The 20,521-nt window shown below is 43.0% G+C and overlaps 1 protein-coding gene across 8 annotated transcripts in view; it reads right to left on the reverse strand.

Moving 5' to 3' along the window:
• Nucleotides 1-20,521, reverse strand: part of SNF4Agamma (SNF4/AMP-activated protein kinase gamma subunit) — a 364,359-nt gene that overhangs the window by 10,946 nt on the left and 332,892 nt on the right. For all 8 annotated transcript variants that reach the window (XM_084593803.1, XM_084593806.1, XM_084593804.1 and 5 more), the window contains 8 exons: nucleotides 15,670-15,718; nucleotides 7,725-7,828; nucleotides 6,151-6,232; nucleotides 4,486-4,544; nucleotides 4,357-4,402; nucleotides 4,022-4,073; nucleotides 1,708-1,834; nucleotides 216-296 (listed from right to left, as the gene is read on the reverse strand). In XM_084593803.1, the coding sequence (XP_084449929.1) occupies nucleotides 216-296; nucleotides 1,708-1,834; nucleotides 4,022-4,073; nucleotides 4,357-4,402; nucleotides 4,486-4,544; nucleotides 6,151-6,232; nucleotides 7,725-7,828; nucleotides 15,670-15,718 (600 nt within the window). The remainder of the gene's footprint in view (nucleotides 1-215; nucleotides 297-1,707; nucleotides 1,835-4,021; nucleotides 4,074-4,356; nucleotides 4,403-4,485; nucleotides 4,545-6,150; nucleotides 6,233-7,724; nucleotides 7,829-15,669; nucleotides 15,719-20,521) is intronic.

Below are 20,521 nucleotides of genomic sequence, written 5' to 3' on the forward strand. Positions count from 1 at the left end.
AGCCTTCACAACCTGCGACTGTGTATTTGTGTAACAGCTCTATAGACATACACTAACATAGACATACACTAGCAGAGAAACCAAGTGTGGCTCATAAATTAGATCTACATGAGCTTGCAAAATTAAAAACTGCTTAAAAACCCAAAGGCACCCGAAACAATTGGTTACTGACATATACAGCTATAAAAGGCAATCAAATTTGGTACAGGGCTCACCGTGGCAATATTTTCATAAGTTCCAATCTTCAACACCCGCAGTGTGTGATCCAAGTAACTGGGATGAGGCAGCTCATAATACTGCAACATAAATAAAAGACAGTGTAGTTTATCAAATACACAGAAGTAGCATAAATCAATCATTACAGCGAATTCAACTGTTGGAATACTGCAAAGATCATAGAGATTGGGCCCACAGTGAGTTGCTAAGGTGTCGGAACACTTGGGCAATACCAACAAAAACAAAAAAAGAAAGGAGAAAGAAGGAGAGAGAGATAAAGAAAACCCCCAAGTTACAGTGACCGAATGATAGATTTCACGCACTTCAATAAATGTTAGAAAACTGATTACAAAAATTGAACAAACCTTCCCAAACGAAACAGTAATGTAGGTCACAGAGACATGATACTTAAAAAGCAGAGCTATCTTCATCCATTGAAATTTCAGCACTAATAATAAAATTACCTATTTTACAGCCTTACACCATCATGACATTTTCGTAAGCTCTTGCACAAATTATGATGCTTGACTTGTGCATGTACCTTCCACTGCCATTACGTTAAAGCATAACAGTCTGAAAGTAAATTACACTCAGTTTCCAACACTTTCAAGCGAACCAAATTTATCACGCCTGGTTTCCACCTGCATCCAAAACTAGAAACCACTGCCCGAATGCAGACGCAAGACATGACTTGAACTACTAGCAGAAAACTTGCACAGACACATAAGAGAATTCACTACAAGCCAAATCAGCTTTATGTTTGCCAGCTGGTGGAGAAATAATTTCCAGCTCTGTGTGGCCGCTTATATTTATTTTGTCCTGCTCTGCACATGTTCTTAAGAGAAAGCTTACAATCACTTATAGAAGAAAAATAATGTTCAAAAGAAAAGCTGCATTGTTTTTGGCTACATGCATGCTCTCTCCCGGTGCCAAGTGGGCGGCCAGATTTGTAGGCAATTCAACTAACAGTTGGAACAGGTAAGGGGTGGGGCACAGGTCTTCAGAAAACCTTACTAGGCTTTTGAAGAAGTTATGAGGAACTATCTGTGCCTCATCTTCCATCTACAATGCCTAGCATGCTTGAAAAAAAAAAAAAAAAAAAAAAAAAAAAAAAAAAAAAAAAAGACATGCTGACATGCTGTCCTTCAAACAATGCCTAAATTCCCCAGATAATGATGTGCTGCACAAGGAAACAATCAGACGCAAGCAATTTATGATAGCCTCAATATAAAAATGGTAAAGTCAGATGACGGGATCGAGGGACATGCATGAGTCCAGGCACCCAGCGAGCCCTAAAATCACTCCAAGGAGTCAAGTAAAATAATCCTCGGGGCTGCGGTTGGCCTTTATACCAACTAGTAATTCCTCTACCCAGTGTATGAGGAATTATTCAATCAGAAGCACCTTAGCCATGGAGAAGAGCCTTATCGACCCTGGCCCTACCAAAATCCACCCATTTTGCTAGGCATGCTTTGCCTCGTAACTGCTTACATAGAGAAAGAGAAAGCGCAGGATCCTCTTGTGTGTCAGCACATAGAGCACATTGCCGGTCTGTGGATCAATGACTGGCAGCCGGTGCACCTTGTTGTGGATCAGCGTAGTTATGGCATCACACAGGCTGCAACAGGAAACAAATCAACAGCAAAGCATGTAAGCACATATCACAAAAATTTAGACAGTTCTTGACTTCCTAAAGAAAGCAGAATGGCTCTATCAGATACAGTCGATATAAAGATGACCTTTTTTCCGCACTCCTAACTCAATTTTGATTTTACTCTTGGCTGAACCAAATAAGCAGAAAACTGACCAAAAGTTACTAAGCATTAAATGCATGCTTCTCACTCTTGCTTAGAGAGTGGCTGCTGACAAGCTGCTGCCCCTTGAACTACTTGTACATGCACATTGTTGTTCTTATGTGCTCTCATGAAAGTTGGCTATGTGAACATTCTAGCATTTGTGACACAAAACATGCATGACAAATAATACTAAAGCGGAGTAGCAATAACAAATGTCAATAACAACAGTGCTATGCAAATTAAGCCACCACAGTGATGTCTCTGTTCAGCACATGCTCCCAAATTTGCCCACCTTATTAGCCCAAACAGACAAATAAGGTATCTTGCTATCAAAAACAAAGCTAACTGATGGAAATGCTAGGTTAAGGGCCATTCCTATGCACCAGAGTTTACACTTGACTTTTTCCAATTTCTTCCATAAAATTTGTGGCTGCTTAACCCTTTCTTTACTATGGTCATCCACCATGAATCACCTTAATTACTGATAGTTCATACATATTTTGAAATTTCAATGCCACTAATGAACTTTCAACATTTTTACACTGTCAGCTATGCAGCCTAAGCAGCCAACTTTAAGTTTCAAAGTAATTTGCAACTCTGCTGTCAATAGATGAATTTTACTGCGAGACTGAAGAACATGATGCAAATTTTATTAGTGAGCATGCAAAATATGGACTGTCTAGACCATCCATGTTTTATTGCTTCACTGTTCTTTGAAATAATCCTATTTACCATTAGTAATCGCAGTGTGCTCTAGTCTTAGTTTTTACAATGAATACTAAGAAAAAGTGGCCCAAAAAATCAACTCGTCAGGGGGATTGTTTTCTGCTGTCAACGCTGTACCATTTTTCTGGCCACATAAGGTGTAATAAGAATGTTCGCAGTACATGAGCTGCTGTTTCCCATTTGTGGCCGAGATTTGGCACTGCCATCTCTGCAGATACAGCTTGTCTACTCAAAAAGCAACAGCTCAAGGTAATTTTCAGTCAATGCACTGAAACTTTCATGTTCTTTATGCAGCATAACAAGCAAAGTTTTGTATGTTTGTGAATTTCTGAAATATTTTTCACCTCGCATTATAAACTTATTAAAATATTTACCATAATTTTTGCCGAAGTTTGAATTTGAGAAATAAAATTTCACATTACTGCCTAATACTTTTATTTGGATTGCATATAATGAAATAGTGTATCTATTTAGTGTCAGCTAGTATGCTGTGTACTGATATAACCACATAGCTTTACCAGTCAAAAATAATAAAAGCAACCCCCCAAAAATGCTCGCTTTTTTCTATGGTAAGTAAAGAATTAATGAACTATCAGTAGCAATTTACCTCGATATGGTTAACAAAAAATTTTCCAATAACGTCACAGCCTTCCTGAAGTTTTCAGACGAGTTCAGAAGTAGGTCTCATTAAAGAATTTTTGAAACATCGAATATTTTGCCTATAACTAGAAACTTCTAATAAATAATGCATATGTATTGTGCTTTGAATTGTGCAGCAATAAATTTGCAGTATAATTTCTTTCCTTTATTTCAAATAATTACTTGATCCCAAAATATTATTTGCTATTTTTAAAACCTCTATGTGATACTCGCAAGCAATATAAAATTGTTATGCGGCTCTCTTTTATCATTACTATCTCACTATCTCATTAAACAGTTCAGGCTAGCATACAACAAAATACCTTTCAGAAAAGAAATCCTACAAATACAAAAATGTGTGTTTTGCCAAATTTCTGCCATGAACTCTATAAAGAGATTTTCCTAGTGAAAATATAAACTTTGGCCTCATTGGTTGTATTGTAATCTCGCTCAACTATTTCGATCGCAGTGTTTTTTGGTTTTAAGGCAAGAAAAAAATTTTTGCAGCCATTCAACTACAAAAGCATTGTACAGCTTACTTTTGTTGCGTTGCAAAGGGCACAGAGAATGTGAAATGCAATCATCAATGTTTTGCGATGTATTTACACAATACTAATTCCACTACACAGATAGCAAAAACACACCTTGCATCAGGTCCAATATGCACCAGTGGCCTTGAAGTGTCATTAAGGACTTCTGCAAAAAAGAAAAAAGCTCTTCAGTGCATGTGTTGACTATGGAATGAACATCACAGAAACAACTTTCAAAAATGTGGAGTGAGAACATCATAAATATGTGGCAAATTAGGGAATACAGATGTATTAAGTAAATTACACAACTTCAGTGATAAAGTAAACTTCTCCTAAAAGCACTTGGTGCTGCATCTCATTGTTTACAAGTTGATGGTGATGTCAATAATGTGCCTGATTCTTTTGCATCAAAAGCAGCAAAAAGCCTGAAGTCTGAAAATATGACTTACTTCGCCATGTCTTGATTTTCTGTTCCTCCAGTTCATCCATCCGCACCTGAAGCAGATACTGAATGTTAGTCCCCGAGGCATTTGCACAACAATAGGTGTGAATGCTATGCAACGGATCACACAACTCACCAGGGGAGACTTGTAGTAGTTCCTCAGAATGTAAATAAAGTCTGTGATGGTAAGCATTCCTGGAGACCGGACAAGAGAAAAGCCATTTCCATTATAGCATGCATGTAGTTAATATAATTGCTATGTATTACATACACATGCGTTACAGGTCCTTAGTAAATCCAAGGAAAAAATTAATCCTAATCTAGAAGATAACATTCATGGAAAAAGTGGGCCTACCCAAGGCGAGATAATGCACACCTGCCAATTTGAAGACTTACATTTGTAGAACGTCCCATGCCAGCAAAGGATAGAGGTCGCACACTTGGAAAGCATTTTCTACAAAACTCATTTAGCATGACCACTAACACAGAGCAGGGTGTTGCGTTCAACTAAAAAATACTTTCAAGAGGCATTTTGCATGAATCCCATTAAAGTTCCTGCCATTTCGTACAAAACATGCCAAGGATCGTTGGTTGCCAGGGGAGCACACATATACCTGCGGTTTTCGTGAAGCAATGAGGACCATGATGCCACCCTTACAGATGCATGTGGTGTAAAGCTGAACTTGCCCTATTTCAAAAACAACTTCATAACTGTGCTATCAAGGGTTCAAGCTTGCCATCACACTGCAGAGTTGCTACTTATGTTAAACACCAGAACTACACAGTGTCAGATGTGGCATATGGTCGGACAAAAAAGAAACAAAGGGCCCGCACAAAAGGCTGAGCCCACAAACAAAAGCCTAGCAAAGGTGGCAGGCATAGAGTAATGCCAATGCTGCAACAGGTTTGCGGATGAAGTTAGCAAGTTTTAATATGCATTCTAGCATCCCGATTAGAAAACAGAAGTTACTGCAACAGTCCAGCAACAGCAGATGATTGCACACGTGATAAAAATTGCCCTTTTGTGGCAGTACAAGGTACAGCCTCTGTCAAAAGTTTAGAGCCCACAGGGTTTGCTTTTGAGCTATATACTATGACCACTTTAGCAATCGTGGAAGTCCTAACCATTGGATAGGGTAGGACGAAAAATCGTCTTCCCTTCAGCAAGTTTGGAAACCTGGGAATGCATTATGAGCCACATAGAATGGCTCAGAATTAGACCCCCTGGGCTCTAAACTTTTGACAAAGGGTGTACGTTCAACAAATGTGCGTTCTTTTTTTTTTTTACAAATAAAATGTATTATTTTCTGTAAATTTTGGGTAAGATTTGTAAAATTGTGAGACAGGTATAAATTCGTACATTTTACGAAAAACTGGGAAGAGTTGGCAGGTATGCTTAATAAAAAGCAAGGAAATTCAGAGTCGCTGAAGCAAATCCAGACGAGGGCAAAACCTAGCCATGGCATGTAGCATTGCTATATGGTAGTACAGTGCACAACTGCAGTATTTCAAAACTGCACAGCCTTCGCACATCCTTAAATCCAGAGACCATAGCTGTTCAGTGTGGTATGCCTGACAGTACTGAGTAGCTATGCATCTCCCACTAAACTTTGCACTGAATGGAATGTGTCCTACTAGCCTATTTGGCAAGCTCACAACAGCTTCAATTAAAAGTGAATGGTGGGATTTTACCAAGGTATAGTGGCTAAGTAATGAGCTCTTATTCAGAAAGCAATTGTGTATTGACAGGGTTCATCTGCCATTTAGTGCATGTTTTTGGAGGTCAGAACAAGAGGCATACCAATAAACTCCTGCTTGGCGCTGTCCCAGAGAGGAGCTGCTCTCACACCATTACTCACAAGGGCAAAGAAGGCCTTCTTTACCTGTAAACAAGAGGGACATCTTTGCAATGTGTACATGTAATGAAGCTATGTGCAGTCATGACTTGCATGAAAATGAAGAGCAATCCCTGGCAGCAGCATGCGTTGACTAGCTCAAACACTGGAAACGACTGCGGCAGTCAACTGAAATATGAACCACCTCTAAGACAGCTGCCAATAGACACACTGCCAGTGACAAGCATTCAGCACAACTATTCCATTATCTGCCCCAAGACGCCCTGTGACTGATCCCTATTAGAAGAACTGCTTTCACTTCAACATTTGAGAAGTGTTTTTTAAGACACTGTGACCGCGCATCTGAACAAGATAGGAACTGCAGCCGTAAAGAGTGGCCAAACATTGTCCACATTTGGCTACAAATTTTCAAATATACTTTATCAAGGCATACATAGTCTGATCATGAGTCCTGAAGGCAGGTTCGCTCAGTGTACACAACAGGTTACGAGCAAACTGACTGTGCGCCACTTGGAGGTACTGGAGCTACTAGTGTTCTACAGGGATCAGTATAGGAAGAAAAAGGTGAAGTAATTTGTGACAACAGCATCATACAATAATTATGCATCCAATATGTCCATTTACACACACGTTTCTTCACTGTAAGCTCTTTCTGCTGCAGTATATGTGTTTCAAGACTCAAACTTGAAGACATTTTGCAAGCACAGAGTTCAAAAATATGCACGAAATAATAATCTCTAGTGAAAAGGTGTGAGGGGGAGGGGGTGCTTGCATATCGACAGGACCCCATGAACTGGCTCTGTGGACTGCCAGTAGGTATGTTCGCTTTGTAGAATGAAAGCTTTTGAGTCTTGGAATGCAGCCAGCAGTCAACAGGTAATGTTTTAAAACCACAGTTTTGTTTATTGCATAGTGATGGCTCTTGGAATTATTTCTTGCCCCCATGATATCCTAAGTGCTGCTGATGTCATCAACCAGATAGTGGCACTCAGTGCAACCATAATTTTGTACCACGGGTATGTATCCAATAACGGCAAAAGTCATCTGTCCTTGTAGCTGCATGAGCTCTTTGGTTGTGTACATCAGCACATGAGATATTTGTATTCATGAGCAAGGAGTAGTCCTAAACTGCATTCTTTCCTTGTGCTCTCACATGTACGACCCGAAAGGAAAAGGAAGGAAGTCATTTTTGATAACATATTTTCAGTTAGTGAAGCCAGAGCAAATATTATTGTGGAGCAGTGACGAGTGATGGAATGCCCGTTGGTCCACTGTTTTGCTTAACCTTGGTAAAAATTGTTAGCACCTCTTTAGCACAGCTAGCAGAGTGTTGGATTGAGCACCACACTGAGAAGCAAACTACATGCTGCTCAACCCACAACTATCTTTTCATATGGGATGCTACATGGAAGTAGTGCACCCCTCCCTCTCGGACAGTCTGCACTACTGGTAAAAGCCCGATTCACATGAAGGAGCATGCAAACAGAGTTGTTCACAAGCAGTAAAGCAAGAACCTTACCAGTAGTTCTGTGTCGAAAACAACAAGTTTGGCACTGACAGGAATGAGATCATAGCAGCGGTAATACTTGAAAAACTTTACAAACAGCATGTTCTCATCTTCACCTGTAAAAGAAGACAGAAACAGAAGGACCGCCAATTACAAAAAGAAATATATATATAAATATATATATATATATATATATATATATATATATATATATATATATATATATATATATATATATATATATATATATTTTCAAGGCAAAGGCACTAGTAGAATGCCGATAGCTTCTAAAATATCCAAAAAGAATTAAAAAAGAACGTTGAGGCAAAGCTTGCAATTTCAAAGTGCAAGTCTGAGACTTCTGAGGTTGGTGTAGCCTAGTACAACATTTACTGCAAGTTCTCCCCTCCTTCCTCACAATAAATTACATCACCATGAAGCATTTCAATTTTGTGCAACTTGAGTTCAAAGTTACGCCCTGTGAAGTCTGCTTCGGTGATTTCTGACGAGAACCGTATGTCAGCCATTTCGTCAATATCACCCGCTTCCCCATACATGCCCCATGCTTGTTGAACAGAAAAGGAGAGCATCGCGATTGTTTACTGTCATCATGAATACATCATGAATGAGGTCGCCACCTGAAGCTGCAATTTTAGCCATTTCATGGATGCATGGAATTTTGTCATCTATGCAATATTGCATATATATATATATATATATATATATATATATATATATATATATATATATATATATATATATATATATATATATATATATATATATATATGTATATATCACTACCTTCAGCTTTTTGGTTTATGTTTCCTGTAATTTGCTGCTCTAAAAGCGCAGGGTAGGCCGAATTCTTTCTATGTATTTTTAGATGTTTAGGTGCACTTGGGGCCCATTTTCTGAGCATTAAAATGCCTCACTCATTCGGGTTTATTTTAATACAACTCCCATTCCTTTGTCATTCAAATGAACTATGATAAAGATAGTGTGAAGATTACAGTTTTCTGTTTCATTTTCCCTGACAATCTCTTTATCTGTTTTCATATAATAAAATTTCCTACAAGAAAATCCACTGCAAGGATGTCTATCATTCCAGTTCAATAGCTTTGCAGCTCTATACTAATACAGTTGAAAAAAGTTCAGTGATCAATTTTTCTTGCTCTTCTATTATTGAGTCCAATGCGACAAAAATTTGACATTTTGAGATATTTAAGGTCAAGATGTAAAAACACATTTTCATAAATTATTTGGCAGAAACAATATGCACTGAAATTTTATTTAGCTGTGTAGTCAGTACCCGTGTGAGTTTGACAGTCATCATTACCATCAGTCTTACACGAACAAAGGTCAAAGGTCCCCCAGACGTTCTTCCACCGGTTCCATACCAAGTGCACACACACCTTATCCCTGTAAACTTCCTAATGCCATTTGCCCACTTGACTTTCTGTTGCCCTTGATATGCTTATCTTCTCTTGAAATCCAGTCAGTTATATTTAGCAGCCATCAGTTGTCTTGCCTTTGTATTACAAGCCCTGCCCATGCCCATTTCTCCTTGATTTCGGCTGGGATGTCAGTTACTCACAATTGTACTCTGGCCCATTCTGTTCGGTTCCTGTCCATCAGCGTTACACCTCACATATTCTGATGATGTTCTCAATTTAAGCTGAACCTTTTTCGTTACCCTCCATTTTTCTGCCCCACAGGTGAGTAAACATAAGGCTCGTTCATCATCTGGCTCTTGTGAGAAGCCCGTTTTCCAGTCAGCACATAATAGGAGTTTTTTTTTTTTTTTTTTTTTTTTTTAAGCGAAGTTTATTGCCTCAGGGCATAAAAGGAATGTTATGATGGATGAAGGGTGTGGTCAAATAAATGAAAAAAGGTTGGCTGATGCAATGAAATCGAGGAGTGAACGATGATGCGGTCCCAGTGTCCAAACAGCATATGACTGCGGATTATGGAGAGAGAGGCCAGCTGCCACCAGGTGCCGGATCCGCGTTGGCTTCAACGCTGGACAATCCCACAGTAGGTGATGGATGTCAGCTTCTATATTTCTTGACTTGCAGATGGGGCACCCAGGGTGTGGATATAAATACCGAAATTGTGGCCACTTTTGGATCACTGCTGGTGTTAGGGCCACCCCAACTCTAATCCTCCGAAGCGCCACCTCCTCTGCACGGGTTAGACCGCGGGGGAGGCTTACCGTACACGGAGGTATAAGAGCACGTGTACGGCGCCGGAGGTGCTCCTTTCTTGTTAAAAGCAGGGTGGCATTGTCCAATTTTATGAGGTTTGGCGATGTCGATGTTGAGTTTGAAAGGCGGGTCGCAGAATCTACTTGGCTTTGAGCACTTAAAAGGTCACGCGGGGTCCATTCAATACGAATTGGATTTGGTATGCGAGCCGCTAGACTGTGTATGTTCTGGCAGATTTCCGGGCTACTACTAACTCGTCTAAGTAGCTTTGTCACCTGGAGAGCATCTGTACGTATAATAATATGGGCCGTGGGAAGCATGGTAATGGCGGTCACAGAGCGAAGCGCCTCTTGCACTGCAAGCAGTTCCGCACAAAAAGAAGATGGAGGTTCCGGTAATTGAAATGTTGACGTTTTGTTCAATGAAGATTTGCTAGGACAGTACACTGCTGTTATCACTTCACAGGCTTTGATGCTTGCGTCGACGTAAATTATAATGGAACCATGTGGCAAGCGGGCGTCTTGTTCCATAATTCGGTCGCGAAGTGACGACGCCGTTTCCTGTGTTCTTGGTCGGCGTAAATCAGTTGGCTTGTTATCGCTCAGCTGTACAAAACGCCAAGGAGGAAGAACTGGCAGTGGCGGTGGTAGTATTGAATGTTTTGAAGCATAAGCCTTCAGAGCGCACGTTGCGTGAGAGAGTGTGGCCTTAAGCTTGCGTGCATCACGTCGTTGCTGCACCAGTTCATCTATTGTGTTTAGTTGTGCGTTTTCTTGGAGCGCCACGACTGGTGTAATGCGAGGGAGGCAGGTGATGACCCTCATTGCCTCTCAATTTATAGCCTCAAGTCGATCCCATTGTGCCCTTGTCAAATGCTGAAATTGGGCTTGATAAACAAGGCGCGGTTGCACAACTGCCCTCACCAACTGTCTCGCAACATCTGAGCGAGCGCCGCCCATTTTTGGAGCAATGCGTCTAATTAAACCCAGTGTCTGTAACGCCTGTTCTTTAGCGCCAGACAGCCATGTAGTTCCAGTTCCTGACTCATGAATTGTTAAGCCCAATATTTTTACTGTTGGACTTTCCTGAAGTGGGGTTCCGGATAGATGTAGACGAATAGGAGTTGCCGATAGTTTACGGCGGCCCCAGCGGTTGGCGACTGATATGAACGTAGTTTTACTGGCAAAGTTCAAGGCCAATGGAAGATGCATATGTGCACGTAATGTCTAAAGCTGATTGCAGGGCCGATGATTGAGTCAGTAGGTCGTTGTGTGTGCTCCACACCGTGATGTCATCAGCGTATATTAAGAATTTAATATCAGAAATTTCAATATCAGAAATTTCATGTAACCGCCATGCAAGTGAGATAAACGCAATGTTAAATAATGTTGGTGACAACACCGATCCCTGGGGTACGCCGCGAGGAGGGACAAATGATCCTATGACCTCGTTATTGAGGCGTATTGCAAATTGTCTACTTTCAACATTATGCAAATACAAAGCCTAATGCCCTTAGGCATGTTTCCGAAATCTAGAAGCTAAAGCAGAAAACCAGTCTGAAAATAACCACTAACCACATAAGAGTAATACAACTGCAAGCCTCAAAAAGATAAAGAAATCACAAAAAAAAAATGCCTTACCAGAATTCATTAAAACATACACTGTACTTTTTTGTTACTGCTTGGTAGCTGCTGTGGAGTCAGCCAAATGAACTTAAATATTAAAGCATAAATGTCACAGTATAAGCTGCAAAGAAATTGGGTGTGCCTGCTTCTCACTTGGTCGCAGAAAACCGGCTTTTCTGGCTCTACTAAAGGGCAGAGAAGCATGCAAGTCACTGCACAATGTTACAAAGGCCTTCGACATTATTACTGGTAGAAAACAAGAAATCAATTTCTTTTTGCTCCAATATCAGCTTTCTCTGTGTCCTTAAAGCAGCTGTATTCAATATATGATTGATGCTCGTTGGGCTAGTTGGTTAATCATGACTTCAATAACAGTGCAGGTAGAAAGAAGGGACGAGAAGGCACAAGGGAATAGAGCGCTGACTTCCAACTGTTTATTTCTTCAAACGTGCCATGTATATATACACCAGCAAGAGTGAAATCATAGAAAGGGAGAGGGAAACGATACTCGTAATGATGCCACAGCATAGCACCAGGAGCCCAATTTCATCCATCTAAAATCTGAGTTCCTTCTGGCTCAAAAACACCGATGGCAGCTCACACACTTATCTCCCACACGTGTAACACTGCGTTGATAATTTCTATAACTGCCTCATCCTGATGTTTACTTTCAATCGTGCATTGATTAAAAGCTGGTACGCATGGCTTTTTCCAATGCTGATGTTCACATTTATTGTAAACGTCAGCCTGCACTGCCATAATTGCGACAATAAATGTATAAATGTATAAATGTGCAGACAAGAAAATCTGTTCGGGAATGTTCAGGAACTTTACTTTTAGTGTATGTTAGCTGTAAAACCTGTGATGCATGTCTGAGGTGCCAGCTTGTTCTCGTCTCTGTCAATAACTCCCTTTGAACTGCCAGCTGGCAGTGGTGTTTGGCTGCTAAGCCAGCGACTCAGGAACAGAGAGGAGGAGAAAGGGAAACTGTCACCATCCACCTCCCAACCCCGCAAGGTTTCTCCAGAGGAGAGAGCAGATTTCTGATCTTCGACTGACTGCACACATTTCAAATTACTGAGAGACACCCTAATTTTAATTGGAGTGCCCCTCAGGAATGACTTCTGTGGTTTATGTTTCCTGTAATTTGCTGCTATTCATAGCTAGCTTCATAGAGGCAGTCTCAAAGCATTTCTTCTGAATAGTGTAAATTATTCATGTCCCAACCACAGAAGTCACTGACTGACTGATACAGTGATACCTGTTAGTGAGCATGAGTAACAGAACTAGAACAGACTATGCACAGAATTTTTAATGCAGTCAATCACACCTCATGTGCATGTTTTTATAAAGCTTTTACATATGCACTGACAAAAAAAACAATTAAAAGTAATTATGTAGATGAACCAAAATATAAATTACAAAAGCAATAAAATTTCGATCCCCCCCCCCCCAAAAGCGCAAAAAAAAAAAAAAAAAAAAAAAACAGTGCCTGCACTAGGCGCAAGCTGGTAGCTTCAATCCCAGTAGGTTATAATGGCTGCATTCTGATAGAGCCCACCACTATGGAACGTCTCTAATGCACGATGTTCTTAGGCACACAGAAATGCAGCACTGAAGCCCTAACAGACCAAATGTTCTTGTCGCATCTAATAATAAAATAATTGGTTCGCAGGAAGGGAAAAGCGCAGTATTTGTCACATTTGTTTCTGTGGACACCTGAACTGCACCATAAGGGAAGATAGCAAGGTGGGAATGAAAGTGGATAGTGTGTATCAGTAAACTATCATCTGTATTTTTCACAATATGTGCAAGTAACATATGCTTTCCGAACCAGCACTGGCATTAATCATGACACTTTGGCTAAATCGATAACACGTGTATGGTGCAAAATGAAAATCAATCGTGTGGCTCCTGAGCAGTACGCTCCAAAGTGAGCACAACTTAACCGAAATAAAATAAGTGCAACTAAATAACAGACTATATACAAAACATGGCGTTCCTATTCATCAAACTATATGCTTGTTTTGTAGTCTTCCATTATCTTATACCCCTGTCACACCGACAGTTTCGATATCCTCATTGAACTCTATCTCCATTCAACTCAATGCAGATCGAGGTTGTCACAAGGCAACTTTCAAGTGCAATCGAGCTCGAGCCTGCTTGACTTCAAGCTGCTTCCTCAATCGCTCTTGAGATTTAAAGCACACTCGAAAGCGGTGTTGACTCACCTAGCACACACAAAGGAAATTTCTCAATGCTCATTGAAAACGCCCGTGTAGCACCAATACAGATTGAGTTCAATGAGGATCAGAAATGCTTGTGTGACAGAGGTATTAAGAATTACATTTTTCTCATGCATGCATAAAATAGGGGAGGCTAATTACGCTGCATATATAAACATTAGCGGTGTCTGCACGACAAACCCTCGCGAGTCGTGGTAGAATTATGAACGTCGGCTCCAGCCCCGCCGGGGTGGCTCAGTGGTTACGGCGCTCGACTACTGTTCTCAAGGATGCGGGATCGAATCCCGGCCTCGGCGGCCGCTTTTCGATGGAGGCGAAAAGCAAGGTGCCCGTGTGCTGTGCGATGTCAGTGCCCGTTAAAGAACCCCAGGTGGTCGAAATTTCCGGAGTCCTCCACTACGGCGTCTCTCGACCTGAGTCGCTTTGGGACGTTAAACCCCACAAACAAACCAACCAACCAACGTCGGCTCCCCCGCCCCTCCCCCTCATTCTTCTCAGGTGTCGCGCTATAAGGCCCCCCTACTAGCCAGCGTGGGTGTGAAGTGCGCGAAGTTAGGCAGCCTCCCCGGGAGCCAGTCACGGGTGCGTGGATAGATTAGGGGGGCGCAGGAATTGCAAGGAGTGTGGGACACAGTAGGGGCCGGACGCAGCGGCAGGGTCGCCCACTCCTGCGAGCTAGTGGACGCGCTCTTCGGAGCGCCAGTGCAATTGACACGGCCGCAAACCGCAACGAAGTGTCGCAGGCGAGGGAAGTGGTAGTGCTCAGAGTGCATGGTGGGCCATAATGGACGACCCCGTGCTATACGCCAGCTATCTATTATAGTGCGTATGGGCGAGGTCACGTAGGAGCACAATTACGTATTTAGCGCGTATGATCCTGGATGGACCAGGGCTCCCCTGCCTTTCGCACTGCTGCAAACAGCTTGTGAGCGGTCGTTTTTCGCTGTTCACAATGTCTGTGCTGACGAACATTCGCGTGCCTTGTCGGTCTGGCCTTTACCATCACGAGCCGAGTCAGACATCACGAGCCTGTGCTGTGAATGTTGCCGATTACCTCGGAGTGAGAGCGCATGAGTGCGGTAAGAACAGACCAGACCCCTCTCGGATCGCGGTGCTCGAATCCTGCTGCGAGCCTCTCTCTTCGCACTACGCTGGAACACGTAAAGAAGTCCACTCTTGAGTTGTGTGCGGACACCGGGCGCGGAGAGATTTAGGCAGGCGCGCGCGACAAGAGGGCAACAGTCTTCCAAATCAAAGGAAGCACAGGATAGAGTACCTTCCTTATGGATGATTGTGTTGATTTCCAAGGAAAATTAATTTTTCAGTTGACCTCGACAAGGGAAAATTTGGCTGGCAGCAGAGAAAGACAACCACGCATCACCTATAAGAGCCAAACCCAAGACCTCTGCATGCTCCATATATATGAGACCACTTTTTTTCCTTTTCCTTGAGACCATAAAGCTACAGATTGTTCGGTAAATATAAGGTCTTGCCATGAGACACCAAAGATTGAAACACGCATACAATGACTGTGCTGGGTACTACCAAAAGGCTGAACAAAATCTAGCTGTTGCAGATTGTGAGAGAAATAAATAAACTATCCATTACATTCACACAAAATATTAACTTGAAATAAGCTATACCATGCCTTGACAAGAATATATGCATGAGGTAGAAAAAAGTTAATAAAAGCTTAGAGTAAAAAATTTGGTGCAGTCTACACGGTACAGAAGCAGTGCGTTCAATGATTCTATCCATACCCTGAAATGCTTTAGCGATGCTATATGATAAAGTCAAGATAATTTTAAAGACATTCCCTTAACATTTCTGCAATTGAGACTGGCGTAGAAAACTTATATTGATGCTTAAATGAACTTACCCAAATCCTCGATGTCTATCTTATCACAGAGAGAGTCCGCATGAGGGAGCTGCAGAGATACAAACAGAAACATGTGAGCAGACATTCACCACCTGCACACATACAGCTACACAGCACAGCTAAAAAAAAAAAAAAAAAAAATAAATAAAATAAACAAGCAATAAAGTTTAGGAGTATAGCACTCCGGGCACCACTAAAAACCATGTTCGAGTCGCGATGCTTTCAAAGCCACACAACTAATTACATAATATACGACTTTTAGGATGCAATATCAGCTATCACATGAACAAAACACAAAAACAAATATAGCGCTACATCACTACTGCGAGTTCTGATTGACATAACTGCACATACCTCGCTGTTAAAATATGCATGCAGCTGCGGTGATTGCAACTTTGTTGAAGTTAAGAATGAAGCATGACATCCAAATAAGTGAGCTATGTCAGAGAGGCCCACTAGGTGAGTATAGCGAGTTGTGTTGAATGGAATTACAAAGACCATCAGATGCTTAGTCACTCTTCAGCTCCGCACTGGCCTCAGTGGGGCTGGTGAAGGTAAAACAGCACAATGAAGAGAAAATAGCCTGTTTACTCGCCATTCCTGAAATGGCAGCAGTTGCTTTCTGCCAGTTCTGTAACATAATTATAAATGTGCAACGGGATAATGAGCTAAAATATTCCCCAGTAAAATGCATCTGTGACAATTTTACCCATAGAAGTTTACTTAGCAGTCATAATCATGCGACAGAGTGTAGAAAAGAATAATCGCAGCCAAACGAAAACAAAAACGTGCTGAATAATACAGTAATATTTCCGCGTGCCTCTCTGAACCGAGGAAAAAGAGGACGAAGCTGAGTGTATAGTGTGTGGAACCGATCCGTTCAGTGTTTGCTGCCTTCTACTCGTTACATTTTCTGGTGGAGGTGGATTTGAAGCCGAAACCTAAGAGAAAAATCATTTTGCCAGCTACTTGGCTATTTACATGCTAAATAACGACCTGCGCAAAAATTAATTTTTGTTATGAGCTTTATATGTTCTATTTACTTCCTCACCTGCTTGGCCCGAACATTTAGGTATGCAGTATTGCATAAACAAACAAATAAAAAAAAAGAGTACGTAATCAAAATTTGATGTATTTACTTCTTTGCGAAAAATACTGATTTCACGAACAGCGACGGGCTTACAAGCGTTTCGTACATATTTCCGAACAAATTAAAAAGAAAATAAAAAAGCGCCGCAAGATGCATGCTAATTAAGCGATCGTCTTATTGGCTTCGCACGTCGATCGTGAAGGCCGAGCGCGCGTGCCACAAATAGGCCACGCTCCTGCTGCATCGATGGCAAAGGAAAGAGGCTCGCCAGATGTGGAAGCAGCAGCAGTCGTCCCTGCTGCCTGTAACGATCTGTTTGTCACCACGCGACTCCGGCTGCACGGCCACTACTACGAAGGCCTTGCGCGCGCCCGCGCTTCGCCGAGATCGGGTGTCGACCCAAGGGCGAACGCCGATCGATCCACGCTGGTGCTGGTCGAGGCAGACGTCCCACAGAGCGGGCGCACACATATATCGGATCGAACGCCGCGCGCCCAAGAAATTCGCCCGAAGGCCACCGAGCCATTGGCCGAGCCCCGCCTCCTCCTCAACGAGCGGCATATTTTGCGCAACTGCCGGGGCAGCGCAGATGGGCCAGACGCGCAGGTTGTCATAACAACACGCGCCGTATACACGCGCTATATCCGGGCACGATACGCACCGTCAGCTGTTCGCACGGGGAGGCCGTGGTACGACGACGACAAGGGGGCAACAGACGGTCGAGATACGGGATTTCATTCACGAGCACGAAATGAATGCAACCTCGCAGTTGTAGCAGCATCATACCAGGCGCCACTGCGCCGCGACGGACCAAGACCGCAGAAAATAGAAGAAAAAATAACCAGAAATAACGATGGACGAGCTCGTAGACAGCGGAGACAAGAGAATGTGAAGGAGGAGAGGGGAGAGAATGGGAGTGCCTATTCCCACTAGGAGGTCTGGCGGCTTCCGCACCGCGACATTTTTCATGCTCTATTAATCCGTGACAATACGTTAGTAAGGATGGTCAAAGCATCAATATATATATATATATATATATATATATATATATATATATATATATATATATATATATATATATATATATATATATATATATATATATATATATATATATATATTAAAATGAGCTTTAAACCTTTGAAGCTGAACGGATTATTTAACTGCCACAGAGACAGTTGACAGGTCGCAGCGGCAGCTGTTTCTGCAACTACTGCGCTGGTCTGGAGAGTGAAGACAGCTAGGTATATGAGCCGTCATTACCCGCAATCCGGCTTTTTGCAATGTTTGATGACGTACTGAAGTTGTGTATTCGCTCAAAAGAAAGTTTCAGTTCCGTTCAAAAGCTGACGCATGCACATTTGTCAGCTTATTTTTTTCGCGCAGAACGAAAGTGTAATGCAAAGCCTGAACTTTTCTACAGAAAAAAAAAAAAATTACACTAGTCAGCTTGTAAGAAAAAGCGATATTGACAGGTGCCGCCCGCCGGACATCAGCGTTTCAAGCAAAAGCAGCTATCGCGCACAATGATGACAGCATCAGATCAACGCACTCTTAGCGATAAGTCGAACACAACCTCGAGGACAGAGTGCTTGCGCGGGCTCAAGCCACGCCAAATCAAGCGGAAGACGGCTGCTTAAAATTAGACGCAGCAGCACGGATCAGCGGGTCGAAGATCGCTGGGGCGTACGCCGTAAGCACACAACATCCGTCAACAGAGCGCGGGAGGCACGGGTGACCGGGCTCGACGTGCCCGGGCAGGAGGCGCGCCGATCCGCCGAGCGCAACCCGGGCACGTAGCAACATATTCGACGGCATTCGCTCACCGCAATGGCAACTCGCTTGGCTGTTGCCGCAGCCTGGGTGAGTCGCGAGGGAAGCGTGTGGCTGCGAAGGCGACGCATCTTGGAGAAAATGCCGTCGGCACGCGGGAGGGACCGCGAGGAAGGAGCCTTGGCCAACTTCTTCATGGCGAGCGCGGGCACGGGGCTCGCAGACGACACGTTCCGGAGAGCAGACGGCCAAAGTCCAGCGGCGGCGCAGGGCGCTACAACGGCAGCACCAGCAACAGCACGCGTGCCACTTCAGTGCGTGGCTCAGCGGCGTTGCGACGATCGACCGCCCAGCATCATGCCCGTGGCAACGCGGACTGGGCTGCCAGAACCCGTGGCATGCGGGGCGCTCCGCTTCAACCCGTTGTCCGCAGCCCTGGATGACGGCGCGTGCCGCGGATCGCACAGCCCCGATGCTGGAGGCTGCGGGTGGGAGAGATCGGCGGCGGCCCCACTGCGAGTGTACGGGCTCTAATACTGCTGCCTGCCGCGGCAGCACCGCCCCGAAACCTCGGGACCCCGGATCGCACGCCGCAGCGGATCAAAGTCGAGATAGACGCAGTGGGCGGTGGGAGACCGAAGGGGAAAATTCGCAAAAAAAAAAAAAAAATAAATAAATAAAAAAGCCTCGAAACGCACGGGCATGTTGCGCCATCTAGAGCGAGGGCTAGAAACCCTGGTCTTAAACGATGCGGACAGCGCCAGATTCAAACACCACCACAACAAATGTGATGAAAGCAAAGCCTAAGCTGTTCCATATTCAGACTCGAACGCGACTACATGTTCAAGATATCATGCTGCCAGTTTAGACCGACGCTCGTCAACGTGACGCTGCATTAAGTGGATTCTCTAAGTCCGCGATTCTGTAAGTCAGCACAGAGCGCATGTTCTGCTATGATTTTCGGTAGTATTCTTGCAAGCCATCGGCGGCGGTTTAATATCCCCCTCGAAAAGTTGAATGATTGTAACCAGTCAATGCGCACAACACATTGCGAGGAACCAATCTTGTATTTTTCTCCGGCGGTGTTCAATGGATCGAATCGGCTTAAGCGCAATCAAACGGCAGAAGTGTTTTCAAGGTAGCAAAAGGTTGCCTGGAATCCTCTACATTTCTTTCCGCGCATACGCCACAAAGTTAATTAACAATAATCTAAAAATAACAACAGTGGCAAGGTGAAGTTCGCACTCCATTTGGTTGCGGCGATGCACAATCAGAAAAAAGTACGTGTCGGTAGGTTCACAGGTAAAATGAAAAGAAAAAAAAAACAACAAATTTTGCTTAACTTTTTTCGCAGTGCTCTAAGGAATAATATTTCTATTGTTATTTCATACCGCATGGTGGAAAAACGCCGGATACGAGCGGGACTGAAAATTGTTTGTCAGCAGCAGTGCCAATTTATTTTTCACTACGAATTATACCAGTCATGTTAAATCACAAATACAAATTCATTAACTGAGCTCAATGCCTTTTTTTTTTCTCTTTTTTTTTTCTTTTTGCTGCAATGTGGCTGTTTTGGAACTGATTTTCAGGCTTCCGGTACAGCAGCGCGACGTCAGAGGGTTTATCTGCGCGAAATATTCATGACGTTCATCGTAACGTCGGGCAGGCGGAAGTCGGAGACACAGTTGTCACACGTGTGCGAGTTTGCCAGCTGATAAAAGTAAGCTGTCTCCGCAGCCCGAGAACGGGATTGCTACAAGATCGCAAGCTTCAAATTTGCGTAGAAGCTTCGCTAGCAACCTAATCTGAATGCAGGCGGTACACTTCAGTGCAAATTACGCATTCACCATATTATCAGGGGTGCATCCGGCTCCGATGAAGGACGCCAACATCTAATTCTATCACTCCTAAGTAATAAATTTAAACCGAGAGCACTACGTGGCTTGGAGAGCCCATTATTTCGTGCCGTCGTGTGATTAAACCGAACAG

This window comes from Amblyomma maculatum, chromosome 2 (assembly GCF_055883805.1).
Source record: "Amblyomma maculatum isolate TAMU_Amacu chromosome 2, ASM5588380v1, whole genome shotgun sequence".
NCBI lineage: Eukaryota > Metazoa > Arthropoda > Arachnida > Ixodida > Ixodidae > Amblyomma > Amblyomma maculatum.